Source organism: Salvelinus sp. IW2-2015, linkage group LG4p (genome assembly GCF_002910315.2).
Source record: "Salvelinus sp. IW2-2015 linkage group LG4p, ASM291031v2, whole genome shotgun sequence".
Lineage (NCBI taxonomy): Eukaryota > Metazoa > Chordata > Actinopteri > Salmoniformes > Salmonidae > Salvelinus > Salvelinus sp. IW2-2015.
Window position 1 is genome coordinate 18,767,263 of NC_036841.1, and position 24,396 is coordinate 18,791,658.

At 41.7% G+C, this 24,396-nt stretch overlaps 1 protein-coding gene across 3 annotated transcripts in view; it reads right to left on the reverse strand.

Moving 5' to 3' along the window:
• Positions 1-18,246: 18,246 nt before the first annotated feature.
• The window catches only part of irs1 (insulin receptor substrate 1), a 56,605-nt gene continuing 50,455 nt past the window's right edge, over positions 18,247-24,396 (reverse strand). Inside the window, exons 2-4 of one of the 3 annotated variants that reach the window (XR_011475321.1) lie at positions 21,741-21,924; positions 21,177-21,238; positions 21,010-21,027 (exon numbers count right to left, since the gene is read on the reverse strand). Coding sequence is in view for 2 of the 3 variants with exons in the window: in XM_023982753.1 (XP_023838521.1) it covers positions 20,968-21,027; positions 21,177-21,238 (122 nt within the window). In the remaining variant the exon portion in view is untranslated. Of the gene's footprint in view, positions 21,028-21,176; positions 21,239-21,740; positions 21,925-24,396 lie in introns of all 3 variants that reach the window. The other 2 variants (XM_023982753.1, XM_023982754.1) reach the window with 2 other exon arrangements.

Below are 24,396 nucleotides of genomic sequence, written 5' to 3' on the forward strand. Positions count from 1 at the left end.
TGAAATCTACAAAAACAAAAACAAAAATAAAAAAAACAAAAAAAAGAAAAAATACATAACTTATTTGTCTTTTTTAAATTAAACAAAAAAAATACTCGCACGCAGAATGACGTCCCAAAATCTCTTTTTTCTTCATTTTATGCGTTCGTGTCTCTATTCCTATTATTTTTTGTCGTTTAAGACTAGCTTCAGGCCAAGGGCGCCCTCGTCTTGCAGAGCCGGTTCTCTGTCTCCCCCAAAAATTCTTGGCTATGAGTGTTCACGGTACAAACGGGAAGACTACTCCCAACATAGCACCTCCGGTAACACCCACCTTCCTATGGAGTTTTTCCTAGCCACCGTGCTTCTACACCTGCATTGCTTGCTGTTTGGGGTTTTAGGCTGGGTTTCTGTACAGCACTTTGATATATCAGCTGATGTTAGAAGGGCTATATAAATACATTTGATTTGATTTGATTAAATTCTCTGGCAATACAGTGGGGCAAAAAAGTATTTAGTCAGCCACCAATTGTGCAAGTTCTCCCACTTAAAAAGATGAGAGAGGCCTGTAATTTTCATCATAGCTACACTTCAACTATGACAGACAAAATGAGAAAAAAAATCCAGAAAATCACATTGTAGGATTGTAGGATTTTTAATGAATTTATTTGCAAATTATGGTGGAAAATAAGTATTTGGTCAATAACAAAATTTTATCTCAATACTTTGTTATATACCCTTTGTTGGCAGGGAACTTGCACAATTGGTGGCTGACTAAATACTTTTTTGCCCCACTGTAGCTCTGGTGGACATTCCTGCAGTCAGCATGCCAATTGCATGCTCCCTCAAAACTTCAGACATCTGTGGCATTGTGTTGTGTTACAAAACTGCACATTTTAGAGTGGCCTTTTAATGCCTCCAGCACAAGGTAGACCTGTGTAATTATTATGCTGTTTAATCAGCTTTATGATATGCCACACCTGTCAGGTGGATGTATTATCCTAGCAAATGAGAAATGCTCATTAACATAACATTTTAGATTACTCCCTGCACCACACACACAGCTCTCAGCCCCAAGTCAGATAAGGACACATCTGCTCTGCATTACCCACCAGACTACAGAGGGCCCCTTGACTCCCGCAAAACCCTTCTCCTCTCTCTCTTTGTCCTTACTCTCCTCCTCCTTTCCATCCTCTCCTATTTTCTTCTTTCGCTCTCATTCATGTCTCTTTCCATCTTCTCCTGCAATACCACTGGCTCCACTGTCTAAGATCCCAACTTGGTCTCAGAGCATTTTAGATGGTTATGTGTATAAATCTGAGACACATTTAGTATATATTACATTTCGTGTATGTATATACAGTGGGGAGAACAAGTATTTGATACACTGCTGATTTTGCAGGTTTTCCTACTTACAAAGCATGTAGAGGTCTGTAATTTTTATCATAGGTACACTTCAACTGTGAGAGACGGAATCTAAAACAAAAATCCAGAAAATCACATTGTATGATTTTTAAGTAATTAATTTGCATTTTATTGCATGACATAAGTATTTGATACATCAGAAAAGCAGAACTTAATATTTGGACAGAAACCCTTTGTTTGCATTACAGGAGATCATTACGTTTCTTGTTCTTGACCCAGGTTTGCAGCACAACTGCAGCATTTGATTTTGGCGCCACTCCCTCCATACAAGACCTTCCCAGATCCTTCAGGTTTCGGGGCTGTCGCTGGCAAACGGACTTTAGCTCCCTCCAAAGATTTCTATTGCGCTTCGTCTGGAACTGGCTAAGCCCGACCCCAGGACCTTAGATGCTTCTTACGAAGCCAATCCTTTAGTGCTCTGGCTGTGTGTTTCAGGTCGTGACATGCTGGAAGACCAGCCACGACCCATCTTCAAGCTCTTACTGAGGGAAGAGGTTTGGCCAAGATCTCGCGATACATGGCCCCATCCATCCTCCCCTCAATACGGTGGCAGTAGTCCTGTCCCCGTTGCAGAAAAGCATCCCCAAAGAATGATGTTTCCACCTCCATGCTTCACGGTTGGGATGGTGTTTGTGGTTGTTACTCATCTTCTTCTTCCTCCAAACACGGCGAGTGGAGTTTAGACCCAAAAAGCTCTTATTTTTGTCTCATCAGACCACATGACCTTCTTCCATTTCTCCTCTGGATCATCCAGATGGTCATTGACAAACTTCAGACGGGCCTGGGACATGCGCTGGCTTGAGCAGGGGCCATGCGTGCTCTGCAGGATTTTAATCCATGACGGCGTAGTGTTACTAATGGTTTTCTTTGAGACTGTGGTCCCAGCTCTCTTCAGGTCATTGACCAGGTCCTGCCGTGTAGTTCTGGGGCTGATCCCTCACCTCCTCATGATCATTGAGCCCCACGAGGTGAGATCTTGCATGGAGCCCCAGGACAAGGGTGATTGACCGTCATCTTGAACTTCTTCCATTTTCTAATATCTGCGCCAACGGTTGTTGCCTTCTCACCAAGCTGCTTGCCTACTTGTCCTGTGACCCATCCCAGCCTTGTGCAGGTCTACAATTTATCCCTGATGTCCTTACACAGCTCTCTGGTCTTGGCCATTGTGGAGAGGTTGGAGTGTTTGATTGAGTGTGTGGACAGGTTCTTTATACAGGTAACGAGTTCCAAACAGGTGCAGTTAATACAGGTAATGAGTGGAGAACAGGAGGACTTCTTAAAGAAAAACTAACAGGTCTGTGAGAGCTGGAATTCTTACTGGTTGGTAGGTGATCAAATACTTATGTCATGCAATAAAATGCAAATTAATTACTTAAAAATCATACACTGTGATTTTCTGGATTTTTGTTTTAGATTCCGTCTCTCACAGTTGAAGTGTACCTATGATAAAAATTACAGACCTGTACATGCTTTGTAAGTAGGAAAACCTGCAAAATCGGCAGTGTATCAAATACTTGTTCTCCCCACTGTATGTATTAATTTGTGGATGTCCATCACCCATTTATTATGATATGTTACGAATTAGAATGTGTATTATATGTTATGAATTTGCAAAACATACTACATGTTAAGAATTTACAAACGTATGATATGTTATGAATCTAGCTAGGTGGCTACTGTCAGCTAGCTGGCTAATGTTAGCTAGGCAAGGGGTTAGGGTTAAGGTTATGTTTAAGTTTAGGAGTTAGGTTAAAGGCTGAAGGTTAGAGTTAGCTAAAAGAGTTAGGGGAAGAGTTAGCTAACATGCTAAGTATACTGAACAAAAAAATAAACGCAACATGCAACAATTTCAACGATCTTACTGAGTTAAAGTTTGTATAAGGAAATCAGTAATTAGAAATAAATTGAAATGTATTAATCTATGGAATGCAAAAAACTGGGCAGGGGCGCAGCTCTGGTAGGGCATAGGCCCACCCACTGGGAAGCAAGGCCCAGCCAATCAGAATGTTATTTTTTTTATTACAGACAGAAATACTCATCAGTTTCATCAGCTGTCCGGGAGGCTGGTCTCAGTGGTTCCCGCAGGTGAAGAAGCCGGATGTGGAGGTCCTAGGGTGGCGTGGTTACATGTGGTCTGCGGTTGTGAGGCTGCCTCCAAAAGCTGGAGGCAGCCTCACAACGTTGGAGGCAGCTTATGGTAGAAAAATGAACATTCATTTCTCTGGCAACAGCTCTGGTGAACATTCCTTCAGTCAGCATTGCACACTCCCTCAAAACTTGAGACATCTGAGGCATTGTGTTGTGTGACACAACTGAACATTTTATCCCCAGCAAAAGGTGCACCCGTGTAATGATCATGCTGTTTAATCAGCTTCTTGATATGACCTGTCAGGTGTATGGATTATCTTGACAAAGGAGAAATGCTCACTAACAGGGATATAAATAAATTTGTACACAACCTTTGAGATAAATAAGCTTTTTGGGCGTATGGGAACTTTATGGAATCTTTCATTTCACCTCATGAAACATGGGACCGAAACTTTACATGTTGCGTTTATATTTCTGATCAGTATATTGCAAAGTAGTTCAAAAGTAGTAAGTAGTTATAAAAGTTGCTCATTTGCTAAAATGCTAATGTTGTCCGTGATGAGATTCAAACTCCCGACCTTTGGGTTGCTAGACGTTCGTGTTATACGTCGACCCATCCACCCACCCGACTTTAGTTTTTGCCTTAAGTAACCATACCAAATTTAACATATCATACTTATTTGAGTGTCCCGGATTTACATGTTATTTACATGTTACATTTACTATGTTACGTTTAGTCTATGAGACCCTCCATCAAGGTTAATTAGTGTAGGAGTGGAGCTTCGTACCTGGCTGACCACTCCTGCCCAACCTTGTGGTGATGATGGTAGTTGTGTGGCCCAGTCTCGCTACCCCTGCCCACGCCAGAGTTCTTCACACTCTTCACCATCTGCGGAGCTCCGCTCTCTGTTACACGCCTGGAAAAGTCATTCTCAATGTCTGGCACAGCCTGTTGATTTCTCCAAATGCAGATATTATAGCATGCATGCAAGGCTTGTACCTCACCTAGGTACTTGTAGATACCTAAATACTTTGTGTGGAAGAGTGATCACTAAGGGATAACTGTTACTAGTCTAGATATTCTGCAGGCACCTTTCAGTATGTTGATGACAAAAGAACAGACATGATTCACAAATCGAGACTATTCTAACTGAAACCACCAAGACGGAAACCACCAAGACCATGACCCTAATGCAAAAGATCACCATGTTTACGACGGTCATGTTCATTAGGGCATGCAATGGAATGTTTTGTAAAAGGTCTTTCTGACACCTCCTAGGACAGTGAGAATGTCCTTATTACTCCAATTGGATAGAACGAAACATTGTTTGCCTACATGTACACATGTACAGTATTTCTATTGTAGGCCTACGCATTCATTTATATTCATAACACTCAACATTGTAGCTGTATCTGCAAATATTTGTCTTACTTTTTAACACTGCACTGTTGGGAATGGGCTCGTAAGTAAGCATTTCACTGTAAAGTCTAAACCTGTTGTATTCGGCGCATGTGACCAATAAAATTTGATCTGCTAAATCTTATCCTGCGCTCCGTGGCAGGTAGCCTAGCGGTTAAGAGAGTAACCGAAAAGTCGATGGTTCGAATCGCAGAGCCAGCAATGTGGGAAAATCTGCTGTTCTGCTCTTGAACAAGGAAGTTAACTGTTCCCCGGGAGCCGATGACGTGGACGTCGATTAAGGCAGCCCCCACACCTCTCTGAATCAGAGGAAAACACGTGTGACCCGATTTAGGAAATGAGGCGTATGTCGCAAGTCACGACTTCACAGGAGAGCCGTTTGAACGTAAATCATTTTTGTGGTTTTTTTTGGGCAGAAATGCCTTCTCGAACATGTGAACTTTCATGTGCCTTAATAACAAAYGTGTATGCCATCTGTAAATACTAATAAAATTGATAATAATTACGATCCTTGTTGGTTAAGCCACAGAAAAAGTCGGCAACCTTCCCACTAGCCATGATTGGCTGAGATAATGAGTGGGCTGGACATGCCGAATTGGTCTGCCATTTTGAAGGCTGCTGTCTATTTGAGCTCGTCAGTCTGTGTTGGTAATCCTGTCGAACGCGGCTTTAAATAAAAACATTGTGTAGTGGAGCTGCAAAAGTGCTGCTCTCCACTTTCTGGAGGACCAAATTTTGAAATCAGTGGAATTTGAGTATGATAGCTAAAGAGATGGATATTAGTTCCGGATAACATATTCAAACTAAAGGCAACCGTAGTATGGCACTCCTGACAGGGAGATGAGTCCATCATGCATGATGATGTATACAGGTAAGAGAGTCTAGCGTTAGCTAGCTACATTTTCAGATATTACACGTTTCAATTTTGACAGAAAGTGGATTCATTTCAAGCTAAAGTGTACTGTTAGCTAGCTAGCTAATGTTAGCTGGCAGGCTCCCTAGCTGACGTTATTATTTGTTTCCCAGAGCCGTTTGCTTTTCTAGTTAGAGCCTAATGTTAGCTAACTAACATTGGACCTGGTTGGTTAGCTCCATAGCACTGTGGCATTGCTGGCACTTTGTGAATTGTTGTATTGCTTCTTTAATCAGAACATCAGTTTTCAGCTGTGCTAACATATTTGCCAAAGGGTTTTCTAATGATCAATTAGCCTTTTAAAATTATAAACTTGGATTAGGTAACACAACGTGCCATTGGAACACAAGAGTGATGGTTGCTGATAATGGGCTTCTGTACGCCTATGTAGATATTCYATAAACAAATATGCCGTTTCCAGGTACAATAGTCATTTACAATGTCTACACTGTATTTCTGATCAATTTTATGTTATTTTAATGTACAAAAGGTGCTTTTCTTTCAAAAACATGGACATTTCTAAGTGACCCCAAACTTTGGAACAGAAGTGTATATCTCTTAAGCTAAAGTGTACTGTTAGCTAGCTAGCTAACGTTAGTGGCTGGCTCCCTAGCGGACATTACTATTTGTTTTCCCAGAGCTGTTTGCTTTCTAGTTAGAGCCTAATGTTGGCATTGCTGGCACTTTGTTCATTGTTTAACTAGCTAGCGTTAGCTGGCTGGCTTGTTAGCTAACATTACGTGATGTGTATACAATACCCGTTGAATATGGCCGGTGTCAGTAAACGTCTGCAAAAAAGCGTAATGAAATTGTTGCCAGCAGAACTGGTTAGGTTGTTTTCATGTTATCCAGAGGTAAACAAATCATCGGTCAGAGCGTCAAGTGTGMGCTCCGAGAGTGAAACAAGATGGGTGGGGCTAAAGCTTAAGAGGGTGTGAAAGATGCTGAATGGGTGTAGACAAAGAAGAGCTAGATCTTCACTAGATACCAAAACGTTCAAAGGCGATTTTCTCAAAAGTGAGTTTACAAGTTGATCAACTTTCAAACCAGAATTACTTTTCCATTTTCTCAAATGCAGTGTATGATATACCATTTTGTAGCTCTGAGTCTCTACTTTTATCCAATGTAAAAAACACCATTTCACATTTTGCTACATGAGACCAAAACCAGGTATTGTGTCACAAATATGTTGCTACTACTCTCAATAACATTGTTGCCCTGATTTTAAAAGGGGCTTTCGACAAAGGTCAGTGGGAATAAGTTGTGATGGACTACTTTCTGGAGGACAATCATGCCATGCTGACTCTCTCTTACTCTGAAAATGAATCAGACGATGAGGAAATCCCTGATTTTGGTAAAAACATTTTCATTGAAGACGACATTGTAGATTAACCTATGTTTATGAAGTGTGTGTAACGTTAGTGATGTTTTCTCAGTATGCCATTTCGCATTGCTAGTTATAGCCTAATGTTAGCTAGCTAACATTTAATCTATTTGGTTAATTTTAGCTAGCAATCGGTCTGTATTACTAGTAATGTAACTATGGATTGGGATTATTATTATTTTTTTTAGCTAGCTAACGTTAACGTGACATGTCTAAACAAAAGACCCCAAGTTAAAGCTTGTTGTTAGCTAGCTAACGTTAGATGAGGTTAGATGGCTGGCTTGCTAGCAACATAAACATTAACTTACATGTATAAAGTGTGTGTAACGTTAGTGATGTTTTCTCAGAATGCCATTTCACATTGCTAGTTATAGCCTAATGTTAGCTAGCTAACATTGAACCTATTTGGTTCATTTTAGCTAGCTAAGTCACAATTGGTTTGCATTGCTAGTTAAAGCTTGCTGTTAGCTAGCCAGCTGACGTTAGATGGCTGGCTAGCTAGCTAACATTACGTGTATGAACTGTGTGTAGTGATGTTATCTCATAATGCCATTTTGCATCTATTGTATAATAATGCTAAAATATTGGAGTCTGGAAAGTGTCTTTCAGCATCGGTAGAACATGCCTGACTCTCCTCCACCAGTCATACAAGGAGAATGGTCTAATGCCTTCCATCAAAAAGAGAGCTGGCCCAACACAGGTTACACCTGAAGCATGAGGACTTGCAGCGAGTGGTGAACTTCCTCAACAACTACGCAGAGGATAATGCAATAGTATTACCAGGACGCCACCCAGGGCACAAAGACTTTGGTGGAAAGCTGCTGCCATCCCATGTGACAAAAGCAGCAGTGTGACGTCTCTACAAGGAATCGATGACACCAGTTGGTATGTAAAGCATAAACACATTTTGATAATTTGACCTCCAACATGATTGGCACTACTTTTATTGATCTCACATACCACAGCTGGTTGGACTGGAGGATGGTGCGGTGCTGGTGGAAAGCTATAGCTGGCAACAACACCTGACTCCGTACTTCAGGCCGCTGCCACAGATCAAGCAGTAGCAGCACTTCAAGTGAGGTTATTCTTCTTATCTAAACTTAGGAGGTGAATTGATGAGGTGCAAGGTTGTAATGTTTATTTTTTTGTTATTTCCTGTTTTACAGCTTCGATGCTCTGGAGCCTGGTGTTGTCGCCAAGGAGCGTTCGGACTCAGTCGGGACCAGGTTTCAGCTGCTGCGCAACGCTGACATCCTTCCTCCCATAGATGGTCTGCTTGTACAAGCACCACCTGGACTGGACACAGCTAGACAAACTTATCTTTTTGAGAAGATCAGGGAGTTTTGCGACGAAGAGGCTATGGACATCACATGCCCTGCACCAAAAACAAGGGCAGAACAGAAACAGGCTCTCAGAATATAGATTCCCTTGTTCATGCGTGGTTCGGCAGGATCAGTTATCAGCACTATCTACAGTGCCTCTATTAAAATGAATCTCTCCTAACACACACTCCATACCTTGCTGCTACTATTTTTTCTATCCTGCTGCTCAGCCACTTTACCCCTGATTGTATGCAGATAAAACTACCTCATCCATCACTACTGTCCGTGTACATACTGTATATTATTTTATTTATACTGACACTATCTATTTCTGATATTGCTACTATGCAAATAACCATTTGGCTGTCCGTTTACACCTTCTGTAGAGACCCATCCACTTAGCAAGACTTAGCGAAATATTGATATATAAAATTAATGTTGTCGTAACATGATTTTCTGACATACCATAAAAATATCATGTGACCGTATCAAGTGTCCACTGCATGCATCTGTTTATGTACTGTACATGTGCACCTCACTCAGGATTAAACTCAGGTTGCATGGCCTTAACTTATGTATGGAATACTATGTGATAAGTGCGTGTGTAACAGTATATAAAGTATGCTAATGTACTGGTGTGAAGGCATTTGGGMAGTATCTGTACATTACTTTACTATTCATATTTTTTGCTACTTTTACTTTAATACATTTCAAAATAAAATAATGTACTTTTTATTCCATACATTTTCCCTGACACCCAAAAGTACTCATTACATTTTGACAGGAAAATTGTCMAATTCTGACACTTATCAAGAGAACATCCCTGGTCATCCCTACTGCATTTGATCTGGCAGACTCACTAAACACAAATGCTTTGTTTTTAAATTATGTCTGAGTGTTGGAGTGTGCCCCTGGCTATCCGTTAATAAAAAAATTAAAAACAATTGGTCTGGTTTAATATAAGCAATTTGAAATGATTTATACTTTTACCATGATACTTAAGTAAATTTTAGCAATTCCATTTACTTTTGATACTTAAGTATTTTTAAAACCAAATACTTTTAGACTTTCACTCAAGTATTTTACGGGTGACATTTACTTGAGTCATTTTCTATTAAGGTATCTTTACATTTACTCAAGTATGACAATTTAGTATTTTTTCCACCACTGGATGTGGCTGGGGGTTATAGCATTTCTTTCAATTGATCCATCAATTTAGACAAGTGTGTCTGGTTAAGTGTCATCTAATATTTCAAAAAAAAAATGTATCTGGACACTTTCTGTTTACCTGGGATTTTTCCTTATTGTAGGTTACTACCACTTTTAGTCTTAATCTTTACTACACTACTCACTGTTTAGCACATGACATCACATGTGATTCCTTAAAGAGATGGGTGGGGCTGGCTTAAGAGGGTGTGAACAATGCTGAGTGGGTGTAGACAAAGGAAAGCTCTCCAGTAGGTACCAAAACATTCAAAAGCCCTTGTCTCAAAAGTGAGTATACAAGTTTAGCAACTTTCAAAGCAGAATCACTTTCCCATTGTTCCTAAAAAATACATTGTATGATATACCATTTTGTAGTTCTGAGTCTCTACTTTTTACCAATGTAAAAAAACCAATTTCAAATTTTGCTACATAAGACCGATTTGAGCCGGTCAGTCACTTTTCGGTTGAATGCATTCAGTTGTGCAACTGACAAGGTACCCACTTTCTCATATTAGCGTGGTACCATGAGGTGAAGACATGGCCATTGCCTATAGAATTAGAATATCCATTCTAGTAATTCAAATTATACGGCCTAATTCTTAACCCCTGCCTACTACATTAGCACCTTGTGACACCTCTCTGGGGCACAGTGAGAATGAATGGCGCATGGCCTGTGGACTCCAGCTAGTTAAGTGAATTAGAAAGGGGAGATGCCAGGTCAGGACACTGTCCCCAGATAGCTACCTCAGGACAGGAGGCAGGCCAGGACTGCTCGACAAGACTGCTCCTAGACACTGATCTCTGGTCAGTTTAGTGTTTTCCTCCCAAACGGAAAACTGATCCTAGATTTGTATTGGGAGGCCAGGCCATGATACCATGCCACTACCATGCCATTGTTTGAGGAGTAAAACTGTCAAAGATTTAGAATTCTATTTCTACGAATGCCACGGCCCAACCATTTGGACTACAACCTTTCAGACTTGTATTTACGTAAGTAGTTCCATGAGTAATGACGTAAAACATGAGAGACCGTCCAGTTAATTACCTGGCTTGTTCATGTATTTAATTGAACCATTACTAATCCAGGTTAATCTCCTTGAGGTAAAAGCCAGAGAGAACAAAATAAAATAACTCAAAAGGCAAACCATGCCAAAGCAAATCAGTGTTTTGTGTTTCAAAGTCTGGGTGTTTCTATGTTTTCTTGTTGCATACTTCATTAAGCTTCCTTAAAAAAACATAATCCTACAATTTCCGTGCCCCCACTGAAATCGAATTAGCATAATAACAAAACCCCATCTACTTAAACTACAGATATATATTTTCTTGCATGGGCAATCCACCACATCCTCCGGGATCGCCCTTCCTGCGGTAAAAGGTGGCAGAGCTAGAGGGGTGTTTGTCAGACCATGAGACATCCCGAAAAGCGGTCTTCTCATAAAAATGTCTMGTGTCCGAACAGTTTAGCTTAAAAATGATTATATGATCACTCTATTGAAAGATGAGACTCTCATGAACACGATGGCACCCAAAAGCCTCACAAGACTCATCTGAAGTCAGCACAGCCTATTCGGCCAACTTCTGTCTGTAGCGTCCGAACGGTTTGGGCAACACACTAATATGACCCCTCTGTGGACAGCTGAGAAGCTCACAAACACGATGGTCTTTTCCGTTTTTCCGTCTGAAGGTACCAGTTAACCATTTTTAATTGGTACAGTGCATTTGAAAACCCTTTGATTTTTTTTCCCACATTTTGTTAGGTTACTGCCTTATTTCCCTCATCAATCTACACACAATACCCCATAATGACAAAGCAAAAACAGGGTTGTAGAAATATTGCAAATGTATACAAATAAAAAACGGAAATATCACATTTATATAAGTATTCAGACCCTTTACTCAGTACTTTGTTGAAGCACCATTGGTAGCGATTACAGCCTCGAGTCTTCTTGGCACACCTGTATTTGGTGAGTTTCTCCCATTCTCCTCTGCTGATCCTCTCAAGCTCTGTCAGGTTGGACTGTCGCTGCACAGCTATTTTCAGGTCTCTCCAGAGATGCTTAATCGGGGTTTAAGTCCGGGCTCTGGCTGGGCCACTCAAAGAAATTCAGAGACTTGTCCCTAATCCACTCCTGCGTTGTCTTGTCTGTGTGCTTAGGGTCGTTGTCCTGATGAAAGGTGAACCTTCGCACCAGTCTGAGCGCTCTGGAGCAGGTTTTCATCAAGGATCTCTCTGTACTTTGCTCCATTCATCTTTCCCTCGATCCTGATTAGTCTCCCAGTCCCTGCCGCTGAAAAACATCCCCACAGCATGATGCTGCCACCACCATGCTTCATCGTATGGACGGTAACAGGTTTCCTCCAGACATGACGCATGGCATTCAGGCCAAAGAGATCAGTCCTGGTTTTATCAGACCAGAGAATCTGTTTCTCATGGTTAGAGAGTTCTTTAGGTGCCTTTTGGCAAACTCTAAGCGGGCTGTCATGTGCCTTTTACTGAGGATTGGCTTCGGTCTTGCCACTCTACCATAAAGACCTGGTTGGTGGAGTGATGCAGAGATGGTTGTCCTTCTGAAAGGGTCTCCCATCTCCGATGTCAGAGAGACCATGGGGTTAAAAAAAAAGTAACCTATATTTAACTAGGCAAGTTAGTTAAGAACACATTCTTATTTACAATGACAGCATACCCCGGCCAAACCCAAACCTGCCCTAAGGGACTCCCAATCATAGCTGGATGTGATGCAGCCTGGATTCAAACCAGGTACTGCAGTGATGCCTCTCGCACTGAGATGCAGTGTCTTAGACCACTGCGCCACTAGGGATCCCCACTTGTGTTCTTGGTCACCTCCTGACCAATACCCTTCTCCCCCGATTGCTCAGTTTGGCAGGGCGGCTAGCTCTAGGAAGAGTCTTGGTGGCACCAAACTTCTTCCATTTAAGAATGATAGAAGCCACTGTGTTCATGGGTACATTCAATGCTGCAGAATTTTTTTAGTACCCTTCCCCAGATCTATGCCTCGACACAATCCTGTCTCGGAACTCAACGGACAATTCCTTCGACCTAATGGCTTGGTTTTTGCTCTGACATGCACTGTCAACTGTGGAACCTTATATAGACAGGTGTGTGCCTTCCCAAATCATGTCCAATCAATTGAATTTACCACACGTGGACTCCAAGTTGTAGAAACACCTCAAGGATGATCAATGGAAACAGTATGCATCTAAGCTCAAATTTCAAGTGTCATAGGAAAGGGTTTGAATGCTTACGTAAATAAGGTATTTGTTTTTATTTGTTATAAATTTGCAAACATTTCTAAAAACTAGTTTTCGCTTTGTCATTATGGGGTATTGTGTGTAGATTGATGAGGGGGAAAAATTATTTAATCCATTTTAGAATAAGGCTGTAATGTAACAAAATGTGGAAGGGGTCTGAATAGTTTACAAATGCACTGTATGGAGATAGTTTAGTGCCTAAAATAAGGGGATAAATACATATGTTTTCTTATCTTCCTTATATCTCTCAGATACACTTCAGAAAAAAATTATTTAGTTGGACCATCTATATTGCTCCATATCGTGAATCTGTTACGCAATGCATTTCTATTGACTTATAGGAGTAATGCCAAATTCAATGTTTCATCCAATAATTGTTTCATATATTTTTTTATACCTTAATGGGTCTTAAACTTCAAAATCAAAAAGCTAAATGATCCTTGGTATGACCATCTTAAAACAATTACGTATGTTAGCTTAGAATTCAATTCAATTAACAGGTGCCTTGTTAAAAGTTAATTTGTGGAATTTCTTTCCTTCTTAATGCGTTTGAGCCAATTGTGTTATGACATGGTAGGGGTGGTATACAGAAGATAGCCCAATTTGGTAAAAGTCAAACTCCATATTAAGGGAAGAACAGCTCAAATAAGCAAAGAGAAGTGACAGTCCATCATTACTTTAAGACATGAAGGTCAGTCAATCCAGAACATTTCTAGAACTTTGAAAGTTTCTTCAAGTGCAGTMGCAAAAACCATCAAGCGCTATGATGAAACTGGCTCTCATGAGGACCACCACAGTGTGTTTGTGATACCCAGAGTAGGTGAACAGATGATCTCCGCAAAGGCTGGGCGWTATGACGATATATATCGTGTGACGATAGAAAAACGTCTATCGTTTCATATTATGCTCTATCGTTTATTTAGTTGTGTCGCAAATCACACTCTTTACGGCAATATTTTTTGTCAATTGGACGACGCTTTGCGTTCCGTGTGGAAGGAAATTTGCAACACAAACAACCATGGAGGAGAGTGAACGTGACACAGAGCATGGAGACACGGAGCTCCTAYCTAAAAGGGGGGCTACTTCAGTCGCATGGACGTGGTTTGGGTATGAAAAGTCTGACACRGACCAGAAAACCGTCCTCTGCAAAATATGCTGCAGGCCAGTCCCGACAACAGGCTCAAACACCACTAACCTCTTTTACCACCTACGCAAGAATCATGTGAAACAGTACGGAGAATCTACGAATGAGATCGAAAAAAGTACAGTCGAGTGTCAAAACAAAGTTGTAAGAGGCTTTTGCCCGCGGCACACCATATGGCAAAGAATTMCGAAGATGGAAGGAGATAACAGCTGCCGTTACAACTTACATCTGCAAATACATGGCCCCAATTTACACGGTCGAGAAACGGGGGTTTCGTGAGTTGGTGCTAACACTCAACCCAAGGTACAAAATGCAAATTGATATGTGACACGTATTAATGCCAAAATAACATGCAAAACAGGAAAGCCACCAAAAATATCCATAGATATATTTTAGGCCAATATTTATTTTGTTTGCTACTATAGTTGAAGTGTTTTCTATTTACCTTTTTAGACTTCATATATTTATATTTTATTACACGCTTAATTGAAAATTTCCACAAAAGTTCTAAATAAAAGGAGAAATAATCAAATATGAGTAAGTACCTTTTATTTGTTGAGAATAATTCAAAATCTAATAAGAAATAGGCCTTTACATGGCGTCATTTTATATAAACTATTTATTCATTGAATTTACAGAAAATGTACTATATTGTGATATGTCTCGTTATCGGGATATGAGATTTTGGCCATTTCGCCCAGCCCTAATCTCCGCATGTGTGGTTCCCACCGTGAAGCATGGAGGAGGAGGAGGTGTGATGGTGCTTTGCTAGTGACACTGTCAGTGATTTATTTAGAATTCAAGGCACACTTAACCAGCATGGCTACCACAGCATTCTGCAGCAATAAGCCATCCCATCTGGTTTGTGCTTAGTGGGACAATCATTTGTTTTCAACAGGACAATGACCAAAAACACACCTCCAGGCTGTGTAAGGACTATTTGACTAAGGAGAGTGATGGAGTGCTGCATCAGATGACATGGCCTCCACAATCACCCGACCTTAACCCAATTGAGACTAGTTGGACCACAGAGTGAAGGAAAAGCAGCCAACAAGTGCTCAGCATATGTGGAAACTTCTTCAAGACTGTTGGAAAAGCATTCCTCGTGAAGCTGGTTGACAGAATCTCAAATATAAAATATAATTTGATTCGTTGAACACTTGTTTGGTTACTACATGATTCCATGTGTGCTATTTCATAGTTGTGATATCTTCACTATTACTCTACAATGTAGAAAATAGCAATAATAAAGAAAAACCCTTGAATGAGTGTGTCCTTTTGGTACTACAGTTGAAGTTGGAAGTTTACATTCACCTTAGCCAAATACATTTAAACTCAGTTTTTCACAATTCCTGACATTTAAACCTAGTAAAAACTCCCAGTCTTAGGTCAGTTAGGATCACCACTTTATTTTAAGAATGTGAAATGTCAGAATAATAGTGGAGAGAATTATTGATTTCAGCTTTTATTTCTTTCATCACATTCCCAGTGTGTCAGAAGTTTACATACACTCAATTCGTATTTAATAGCATTGACTTTAAATGGTTTAACTTGGGTCAAACGTTTTGGCTWGCCTTCCACAAACTTCCCACAATAAGTTGGGTGAATTTTGGCCCATTCTTGAGGTCAATGTCCATTTGGAAGACACATTTTCAACCAAGCTTTAACTTCCTGACTGATGTCTTGAGATGTTGCTTCAAGATATCCACATAATTTCCCCTCCTCATGATGCAATTTATTTTGTGAAGTGCACCAGTCCCTCCTGCAGCAAAGCACCCCCACAACATGATGCTGCCACCCCCGTGCTTCACGGTTGGGATGGGGTTCTTCGGCTTGCAAGCCTCCTCCTTTTTCCTCCAAACATAGCGATGGTCGTTATGGCCAAACAGTTCTATTTTTGTTTCATCAGACCAGAGGACATTTCTCCAAAAGGTACGATCTTTGTCCCCCATGTGCAGTTGCAAAACGTAGTCTTGCTTTTTTTATGGCGGTATTGGAGCAGTGGCTTCTTCCTTGCTGAGCGGCCTTTCAGGTTATGTCGATATAGGACTCATTTTACTGTGGATATACACTGCTCAAAAAAATAAAGRGAACACTTAAACAACACAATGTAACTCCAAGTCAATCACACTTCTGTGAAATCAAACTGTCCACTTAGGAAGCAACACTGATTGACAATAAATTTCACATGCTGTTGTGTAAATGGAATAGACAACAGGTGGAAATTATAGGCAATTAGCAAGACACCCCCAATAAAGGAGTGGTTCTGCAGGTGGTGACCACAGACCACTTCTCAGTTCCTATGCTTCCTGGCTGATGTTTTGGTCACTTTTGAATGCTGGCGGTGGCTTTCACTCTAGTGGTAGCATGAGACGGAGTCTACAACCCACACAAGTGGCTCAGGTAGTGCAGCTCATCCAGGATGGCACATCAATGCGAGCTGTGGCAAGAAGGTTTGCTGTGTCTGTAGCGTAGTGTCAGAGCATGGAGGCGCTACCCAGGAGAACAGGCAGTACATTCAGGAGACGTGGAGGAGGGTAGGAGGGCAACAACCCAGCACAGGACCGCTACTCCGCTTTTGTGCAAGGAGGAGCACTGCCAGAGCCTGCAAAATGACCTCCAGCAGGCCACAAATGTGCATGTGTCTGCTCAAAACGGTCAGAAACAGACTCCATGAGGGTGGTATGAGGGCCGACGTCCACAGGTGGGGGTTGTGCTTACAGCCCAACACCGTGCAGGACGTTTGGCATTTGCCAGAGAACACCAAGATTGGAAATTCGCACTGGCGCCTGTGCTTTCACAGATGAAAGCAGGTTACACTGAGCACATGTGACAGACGTGACAGAGTCTGGAGACGCGTGGAGAACGTTCTGTGCCTGCAACATCCTCCCAGCATGACGGTTTGGCGGTGGGTCAGTCATGGTGTGGGGGCATTTCTTTGTGGGGCCGCACAGGCCTCCATGTGCTCGCCAGAGGTAGCTGACTGCCATTAGGTACGAGATGAAGTCCTCAAGACCCCTTGTGAGACATATGCTGACACATGACATTTGTGGCTGCTGGAGGTCTTTGCAGGGCTCTGGCAGTGCTCCTCTTGCACAAAGGCGGAGGTAGCGTCTGCTGCTGCTGGGTTGTTGCCCTCCCTCCTACTGCAGAACCACTCCTTTATTGGGGGTGTCTTGCTAATTGCCTATAATTTCCACCTTTTGTCTATGCCATTTGCACAATAGCATGTGAAATTTATTGTCAATCAGTGTTGCTTCCTAAGTGGACAGTTTGATTTCACAGAAGTGTGATTGACTTGGAGTTACATTGTGTTGTTTAAGTGTTCTCTTTATTTCTTTGAGCAGTGTAGATACTTTTGTACCTGTTTCCTCCAGCATCTTCACAAGGTCCTTTGCTGCTGTTCTGGGATTGATTTGCACTTTTCGCACCAAAGTACGTTCATCTCTAGGAGACAGAACGTGTCTCCTTCCTGAGCGGTATGACGGCTGTGTGGTCCCATGGTGTTTATACTTGCGTACTATTGTTTGTACAGATGCTCCCAAGGATGATCCAGACTTGTGGAGGTCTACAATTTCTTTTGATTTTCCCATGATGCCAAGCAGGGGCAGTGAGTTTGAAGGTAGGCCTTGAAATACATCCACAAGTACACCTCCAATTGACTCAAATTATGTCAATTAGCCTATCAGAAGCTTCTAAAGCCATGCCATCATTTTCTSGAGTTTTCCAAGCTGTTTAAAGGCACAGTCAACTTAGTGTATGTAAACTTCTGACCCACTGGAATTGTGATACAGTGAATTGTAAGTGAAATAATCGGTCTGTAAACAATTGTTGGAAAAATGACTTGTGTCGTGCACAAAGTAGATGTCCTAACCGACTTGCCAAAACTATCGTTTGTTAACAAGAAATTTGTGGAGTGGTTGAAAAACGAGTTATGACTCCAACCTAAGTGTATGTAAACTTCCCACTTCAACTGTATATGTGGTTGTTATACCTACTTCGTTAAATGCCCTGATTGTAAGTCGCTCTGGGTAATAAAGTCTGCTAAATGACTTAATGCCATCGAATGAATAAAGACACCGTTGTACAAGAAAATATAAAAATATCTACTTTATTACAGAGGTTCCAGAAAGTTTATTACCCTACTATACTACTACTACTTTACATGTATAACGTTATTGTTAAATCTAACAATACAAGTTTATAAATATTTTGGTACCCTTCCCCATATATTTGCCTCGGCACAATCCTGTCTCGGCGCTCAACGGACAATTCCTCCAACCTCATGGCTTGRTTTTTGCTCTGACATRCACTGTCAACTGTGGAACCATATATAGRCAGGTGCGTGCCTTTCCAAATCATGTCCAATCAATTGAATTTACCACAAGCGGAATCCAATGAAGTTGTAGAAACATCTTAGACCATGTCATCATATACTACTAGAACTACTTTACATGTTTAATGCTATTGTTAAATCTCATTGATTCTATGGAGAGGGCCAACGGGTAACAGTCTAGTTTCAGTCATTGATAAGGTTGGATAGCCTTGCATTAAGGAGGAGTGAGGAATGTGGGCTGAGGTAATAGAACTGACAAGGAACAATTTTTTAACACACACCACCTAAATTCCTGCCTAGCAACAGATGTATTGGCTGTCTAGATCTGCAAAGAGGAGACTCCGCCTAATAGGAGGGTATAAATACTTGTGCTGGTAGAAACATGTTTTTGTCTTTTCAGCTGTTTGACCCAGTGGGTGAATAAACTTGGTTTGAGCAATGAGTAGTGTTTAGTTTTTTTCATTCTGTCAGAACCTAACAAAGGGCACAGGGGTAAATGAGAATGCAAAGCCCCATGCTACAGTATATTGGTGCTCTTGCTATCCCTGTCATTCTTTAATGCGTTTATTTACTCATCCACTAATTTGTACATCCATTCATTCTTCAATTGTTCAGTTGATAGTTCTTATATAACATTCACTCATGTTGTTCACCACATTGACGTTATATTCAGTCGTTCCAACCCATCCATTTATTATTGCTATCATCTGTTGTCTTACCATACATTATTTCCAGTGGAAGACAGGGTTGGTGGCGAGGTTTGAGGTTCATCTTGTCTCGCTGTTCCCCATCATGAGCAATAGAGCACAATTTGTTTTCTACATTGTGTTTCGGGAACTACATGCACGTAAGTAGCATCCAGGTGAAGTTCGGTGGCCGCAGGAAACACAACCTATTAGATTACAGATAGACCCAACTGCAGCCAATCCAGTTAGAAAAATACACAATTGCAGCCTACGGGATTACAGAGCAACACAGCTGTAGCCTATAGACTTACAGAGAAACAGAGGAGTATAACGCTCTCAGGAACAGGCCCATTGGGATGGTGCTGGTGTGTGTTTGGAGGAGTGGGGGTTCTTGTTTAACATGGGTAGTACCTAGAATCCACATAACAACATTCAAAATGTTCAACAACAGAGCAAAAACCCATGAGGTGGACAGAAATATATAGGATTATATGTAAAGAAGCAGATTTCCCATTAATAAGGAATACAAAAATATTGGACATGTTTCAGTTAAAATTCAAAAAGCACAGATATAAACCATGTTAAATAATCTTGACTTTTAAAACAAACAATTGACATTATATATTCAATAATTTACAGAGATTGTTTGTTAAAGTCTTCAGCAGCAAGTATGACAGAAAATATGCCCTTTTTTTTGTGTGTGAACCTATTACAGTCCATGTTTTCCTGCAAAAATAAAATGAAAAATAAAATGAAAACGTCGAAAGCAACTTTACTGGCTTCCAAGCCTTTACAGAGGTGCCTCTACGGAAGAGACTGTTGCAATGTAGCCCTACGAGTTGATATGATACGCTCCAACCACATACACCTGGTAACAATGCCGTACCAGTGACAACTTTCCGTCGTCACAAAATAACAATGTTAGAAATCCACAGCAACATAGAGTTGGCTCTGCCATTAGATCTGTGAAAGCCATTACGGGTTTCAGCTAGACAGTTATACCGTGTCAGTATTAGTACCAACAGCTCCGATATGGGACTATTCCTGCCTGACTGGATGTTTAGATGACAACACTATTGACATTGTGTGTCTATATAACATGTAACACATTATTTAAGAGGATCCTCTAAAGAACCTATTTACAAACTACTAGAATGAAGCACAATTTGTTGCTGACAGGGACATGGAAGAACCCAGTAGCATGTAACAGAAGACAAAGTTCAAGTAACCCTAGTGACTACTGTAGCCATTTGGAGGCTTGGTATGATGCTGTGGAAGCATCAGAGTTGTGTGGTGGGGACACTGGCCTGGAAGCCAAACTGGCCAAAATGTAAATAAAATGTAAATGACCGTAACAAGAAACAAAAGCAACAAAAAGCCAATAAGTGATTAAAAAAAATAATAATATGACGTGGGGGACTGGGCAGGTTTGAGACTGGACAGTCCTCAGGTGAGACTGGGCAGGTTTGCCGCTTTGTTGCCTGAGGAAGTGGTGCGGTGAGGCGGAGTACCATTGAGTAGTACCATACCGGTGCTAAGAGGAGGAGCTGGGTTACAGCATCAACACTGCAGGTCCGGGTTGTGAGGTCCAGGTTATGGATTGTGAGGTTTACAATGGTTTACAATGTCCAATGTCCAAGCTGTGAAGTCTGGATTACAAAATCCGGATGAAGAAGTAAGGATTGTGAAATCCAGATTACAAGGTCTGGATTGTAATGTCCAGTAATAGTTTTGTCCCGTCTGGTTTGTGGGGCCTGACTGGTGAGGTCTGGTTGTGAATCTGTGAGTTCCATTCTATGAGGTCTGTTCTATGACAAGGAAGTCTAAATTCACTGGAGAGCACCCATCTTCATTCTGTTAGAGAGAAAAAAGAGACATTTTAGAAAAGAGATAACAGATTCCACCTGAAAGACGACAATACAAAGCCATGTTTATTGTGTGTGAGTGAGTGAGTGAGAGAGAGATGGGGGGGTGGGGGAATCAGCTCATCTTCATGGACTTACCAGGAACAGTGTGCACCCAGACAGTCTCTCTCCCTCCCTCAACTTTCCTGGGCTGTCTGGGTCTAAGAGGAAAGGGTTGACAAATCAGCATCACCGTTTCCCTGGCAACCAGCAGTAGCACACAGGAGGATATGGGGTGGGAGTGCTAGATTTGGGTGACCAAACCAATTGGCGTATAGGGGTAGGCATCTCCCTGCAAACTTCCCATATGCATCTCCCACTCAACCCCCCCACACAAAGCACCCCTAAACTGTGTGTTTGTGACAGGGCTGTAGGAATATCCTGTTCCTAGTCCTTCCCTCTAGCCTATATATATATATATGAATGAGGGAGAGAGAAAGAAAGACGGCTGCAGGCAATGACGTCCCTGTCTGTCCCCGTCTGTCTAGAGATGTGATTACACCATTAGACTGACGGGGACATCCAGCATCAGCAGCCCCATCCCGCTCATCACTCACCCAGAGGTGTCTCGCTCTCTGTGTGTGTGTGCCAGCTATACCAAATCACTTCCACTAATGTCCAGCTATTATGGCCATTATCACAAATTACAACTTGCACACACACCTCTGGCCTGGGTTCTAGAGCTATGGGCTGCTACAGTAGGTTGGTTCGCTGCAAACTTCCCCTTGCCATGCTGCTGCCCCCTCTCTTCATCCTCTCCCTCTCCCCCTCCTGGTGCTGAGGGGCTGGCACAATGTTCTCTCCATCTCATCTTTCAATGCATATTTTTCTGACAGCTGCTGCTTTCCTAGAATCCAGGTCAGGTGCATGCAGGGAGAACGAGAGGGTATGAGATTGACACACAGTGTCTGTCACACAGCTAGCTACAGGTTCCAGGTCACAACCACTGGACAGTGGACACTAGTGTGTCACCTGCTCTTTACATGACAGACTGACCAGGTGAATCCAGGTGAGAGCTATAATCCCTTATTGATTTCACCTGTTAAATCCACTTCAAATCAGTGTAGACGAAGAGGAGCCGACAGGTTAAAGGATTTTTAAGACTTGAGACAATTGAGACATGGATTGTGTGTGTGCAATTCAGAGGGTTAATTAAGTATCTTTGAACGGGGTATGGTAGTACTGTAGGTGCCAAGCGCACTAGTTTGTGTCAAACTGCAACGGTGCTGGGTTTTTCACACAACAGTTTCCTGTGTGTATCAAGAATGGTCCACCACCCAAGGGACATCCAGCCAACTTGACACAACTGTGGGAAGCATTGGAGTCAACATGGGCCAGCATCCCTGTTGAACGCTTTCGGGCACCTTGTAGGCGGGGGGGGGGGGGCGCAACTCAATATTAGGAAGGTGTTCTTAAGGTTTTGTACACTCAGTGTATGTTTGGACCTCCGGGGGTAGTACACCCAAATCTATTACAGAATGTAATATAATAGCCTGTAATGTGTCTACACTTGGTCTAGGTCAGGAATCTTCAACTAGAGGGCCAGAAAATTCTAAACTGCAAATTGACCGCAAGAAATCCAAATGGATATAATATTTTACCAAAACAGAATCATTTCAAACCTTGCTAACATTTGCATACGATAACATACTGTATATTTCTCTCTTATAAGTGGGAATACTTTGGAACAGATTTCCAAAATTAAAATCACTTGGAGCTGATTTGCTGGTGTTTTTATAGTCTTATGTCGTTCCCCTTTGTGTCATAAAAAAAAATAAAAAATTGCAAGGCCGAATGGCCGCCAGTTGGGGAACCCTGGTCTAGGTGCTCTAGGATATAGGCTAGTTTGTCATCTGACTGTGAAATCTGATTGCAGATATCGGTGTCAATTGACAAGTGAATATAGGCCAAACGTTTATAAAAATTGTGGCTGAAACATGCTGCCGGAAGGGACGTGTACTCAGCAGGAGCTGGAGAGAGGTGGGACTGGGCCTCTGTGCAAAGCTGTAGGAAAAGAGGGAGTCCCAGCGCAGCTCTTGATCCTGCGTACCTGCATCAAGCTACAAATTGCTTGGCTGTACACATTTGCATATTTTTGCATTAGAACAGTTAATTTCCTTAGCTTGTGTCGCTCTCAGAGCACACCCCAACACTCACAATTTTTACAGATCCAAAATGTTTCGGTCAAATACATTTAAACTCAGTTTTTCACAATTCCTGACATTTAATCATAGTAAAATTCCCTGTCTTAGGTCAGTTAGGATCACCTCGTTATTTTAAGAATGTAAAATGTCAGAATAATAGTAGAGAGAATGATTTATTTCAGCTTTTATTTCTTTCATCACAATCCAGGAAATTTGGTTGTGCTATTAGATGAAGCAGTGTTAACACATTAAGTTGTTGTATAAAATATATATATATACAGTGGGGAGAACAAGTATTTGATACACTGCCGATTTTGCAGGTTTTCCTACTTACAAAGCATGTAGAGGTCTGTAATTTCTATCATGGGTACACATCAACTATGAGAGACGGAATCTAAAACAAAAATCCAGAAAATCACATTGTATGATTTTTAAGTAATTAATTTGCATTGTCATGGATAAAATCTGCAGCGCACGCAAGGTCCACCTGCTCAAGCCAGCGCATGAACAGGCCCGTCTGAAGTTTGCCCAATGACATCTGGATGATCCAGAGGAGGAATGGGAGAAGGTCATGTGGTCTGATGAGACAAAATAGAGCTTTTTGGTCTAAACTCACTCGCCGTGTTTGGAGGAAGAAGAAGGATGGAGTAACAACCCAAGAACACCATCCCAACATGAAGCATGGAGGTGGAAACTCATTCTTTGGGATGCTTTCTGCAAAGGGTACAGGATGACTGCACCGTATTGAGGGGAGGATGGATGGGGCCATGTATCGCGAGAATCTGGCACAACAACCTCCTTCCCTCAGTAAGAGCATTGAAGATGGGTCGTGGCTGGGTCTTCCAGCATGACAACGACCCGAAACACACAGCAGGGCAACTAAGGAGTGGCGCCGTAAGAAGCATCTCAAGGTCCTGGATGCTAGCCAGTCTCCAGACCTGAACCCAATAGAAAATCTTTGGGGAGCTGAAAGTCCGTATTGCCCAGCGACAGCCCGAAACCTGAAGGATCTGGAGAAGATCTGTATGGAGGAGTGGCCAAAATCCTGCTGCAGTGTGTGCAAACCTGGTCAAGAACTACAGGAAACGTATGATCTCTGTATTGCAAACAAAGGTTTCTGTACCAAATATTAAGATCTGCTTTTCTGATGTATCAAATACTTATGTCATGCAATA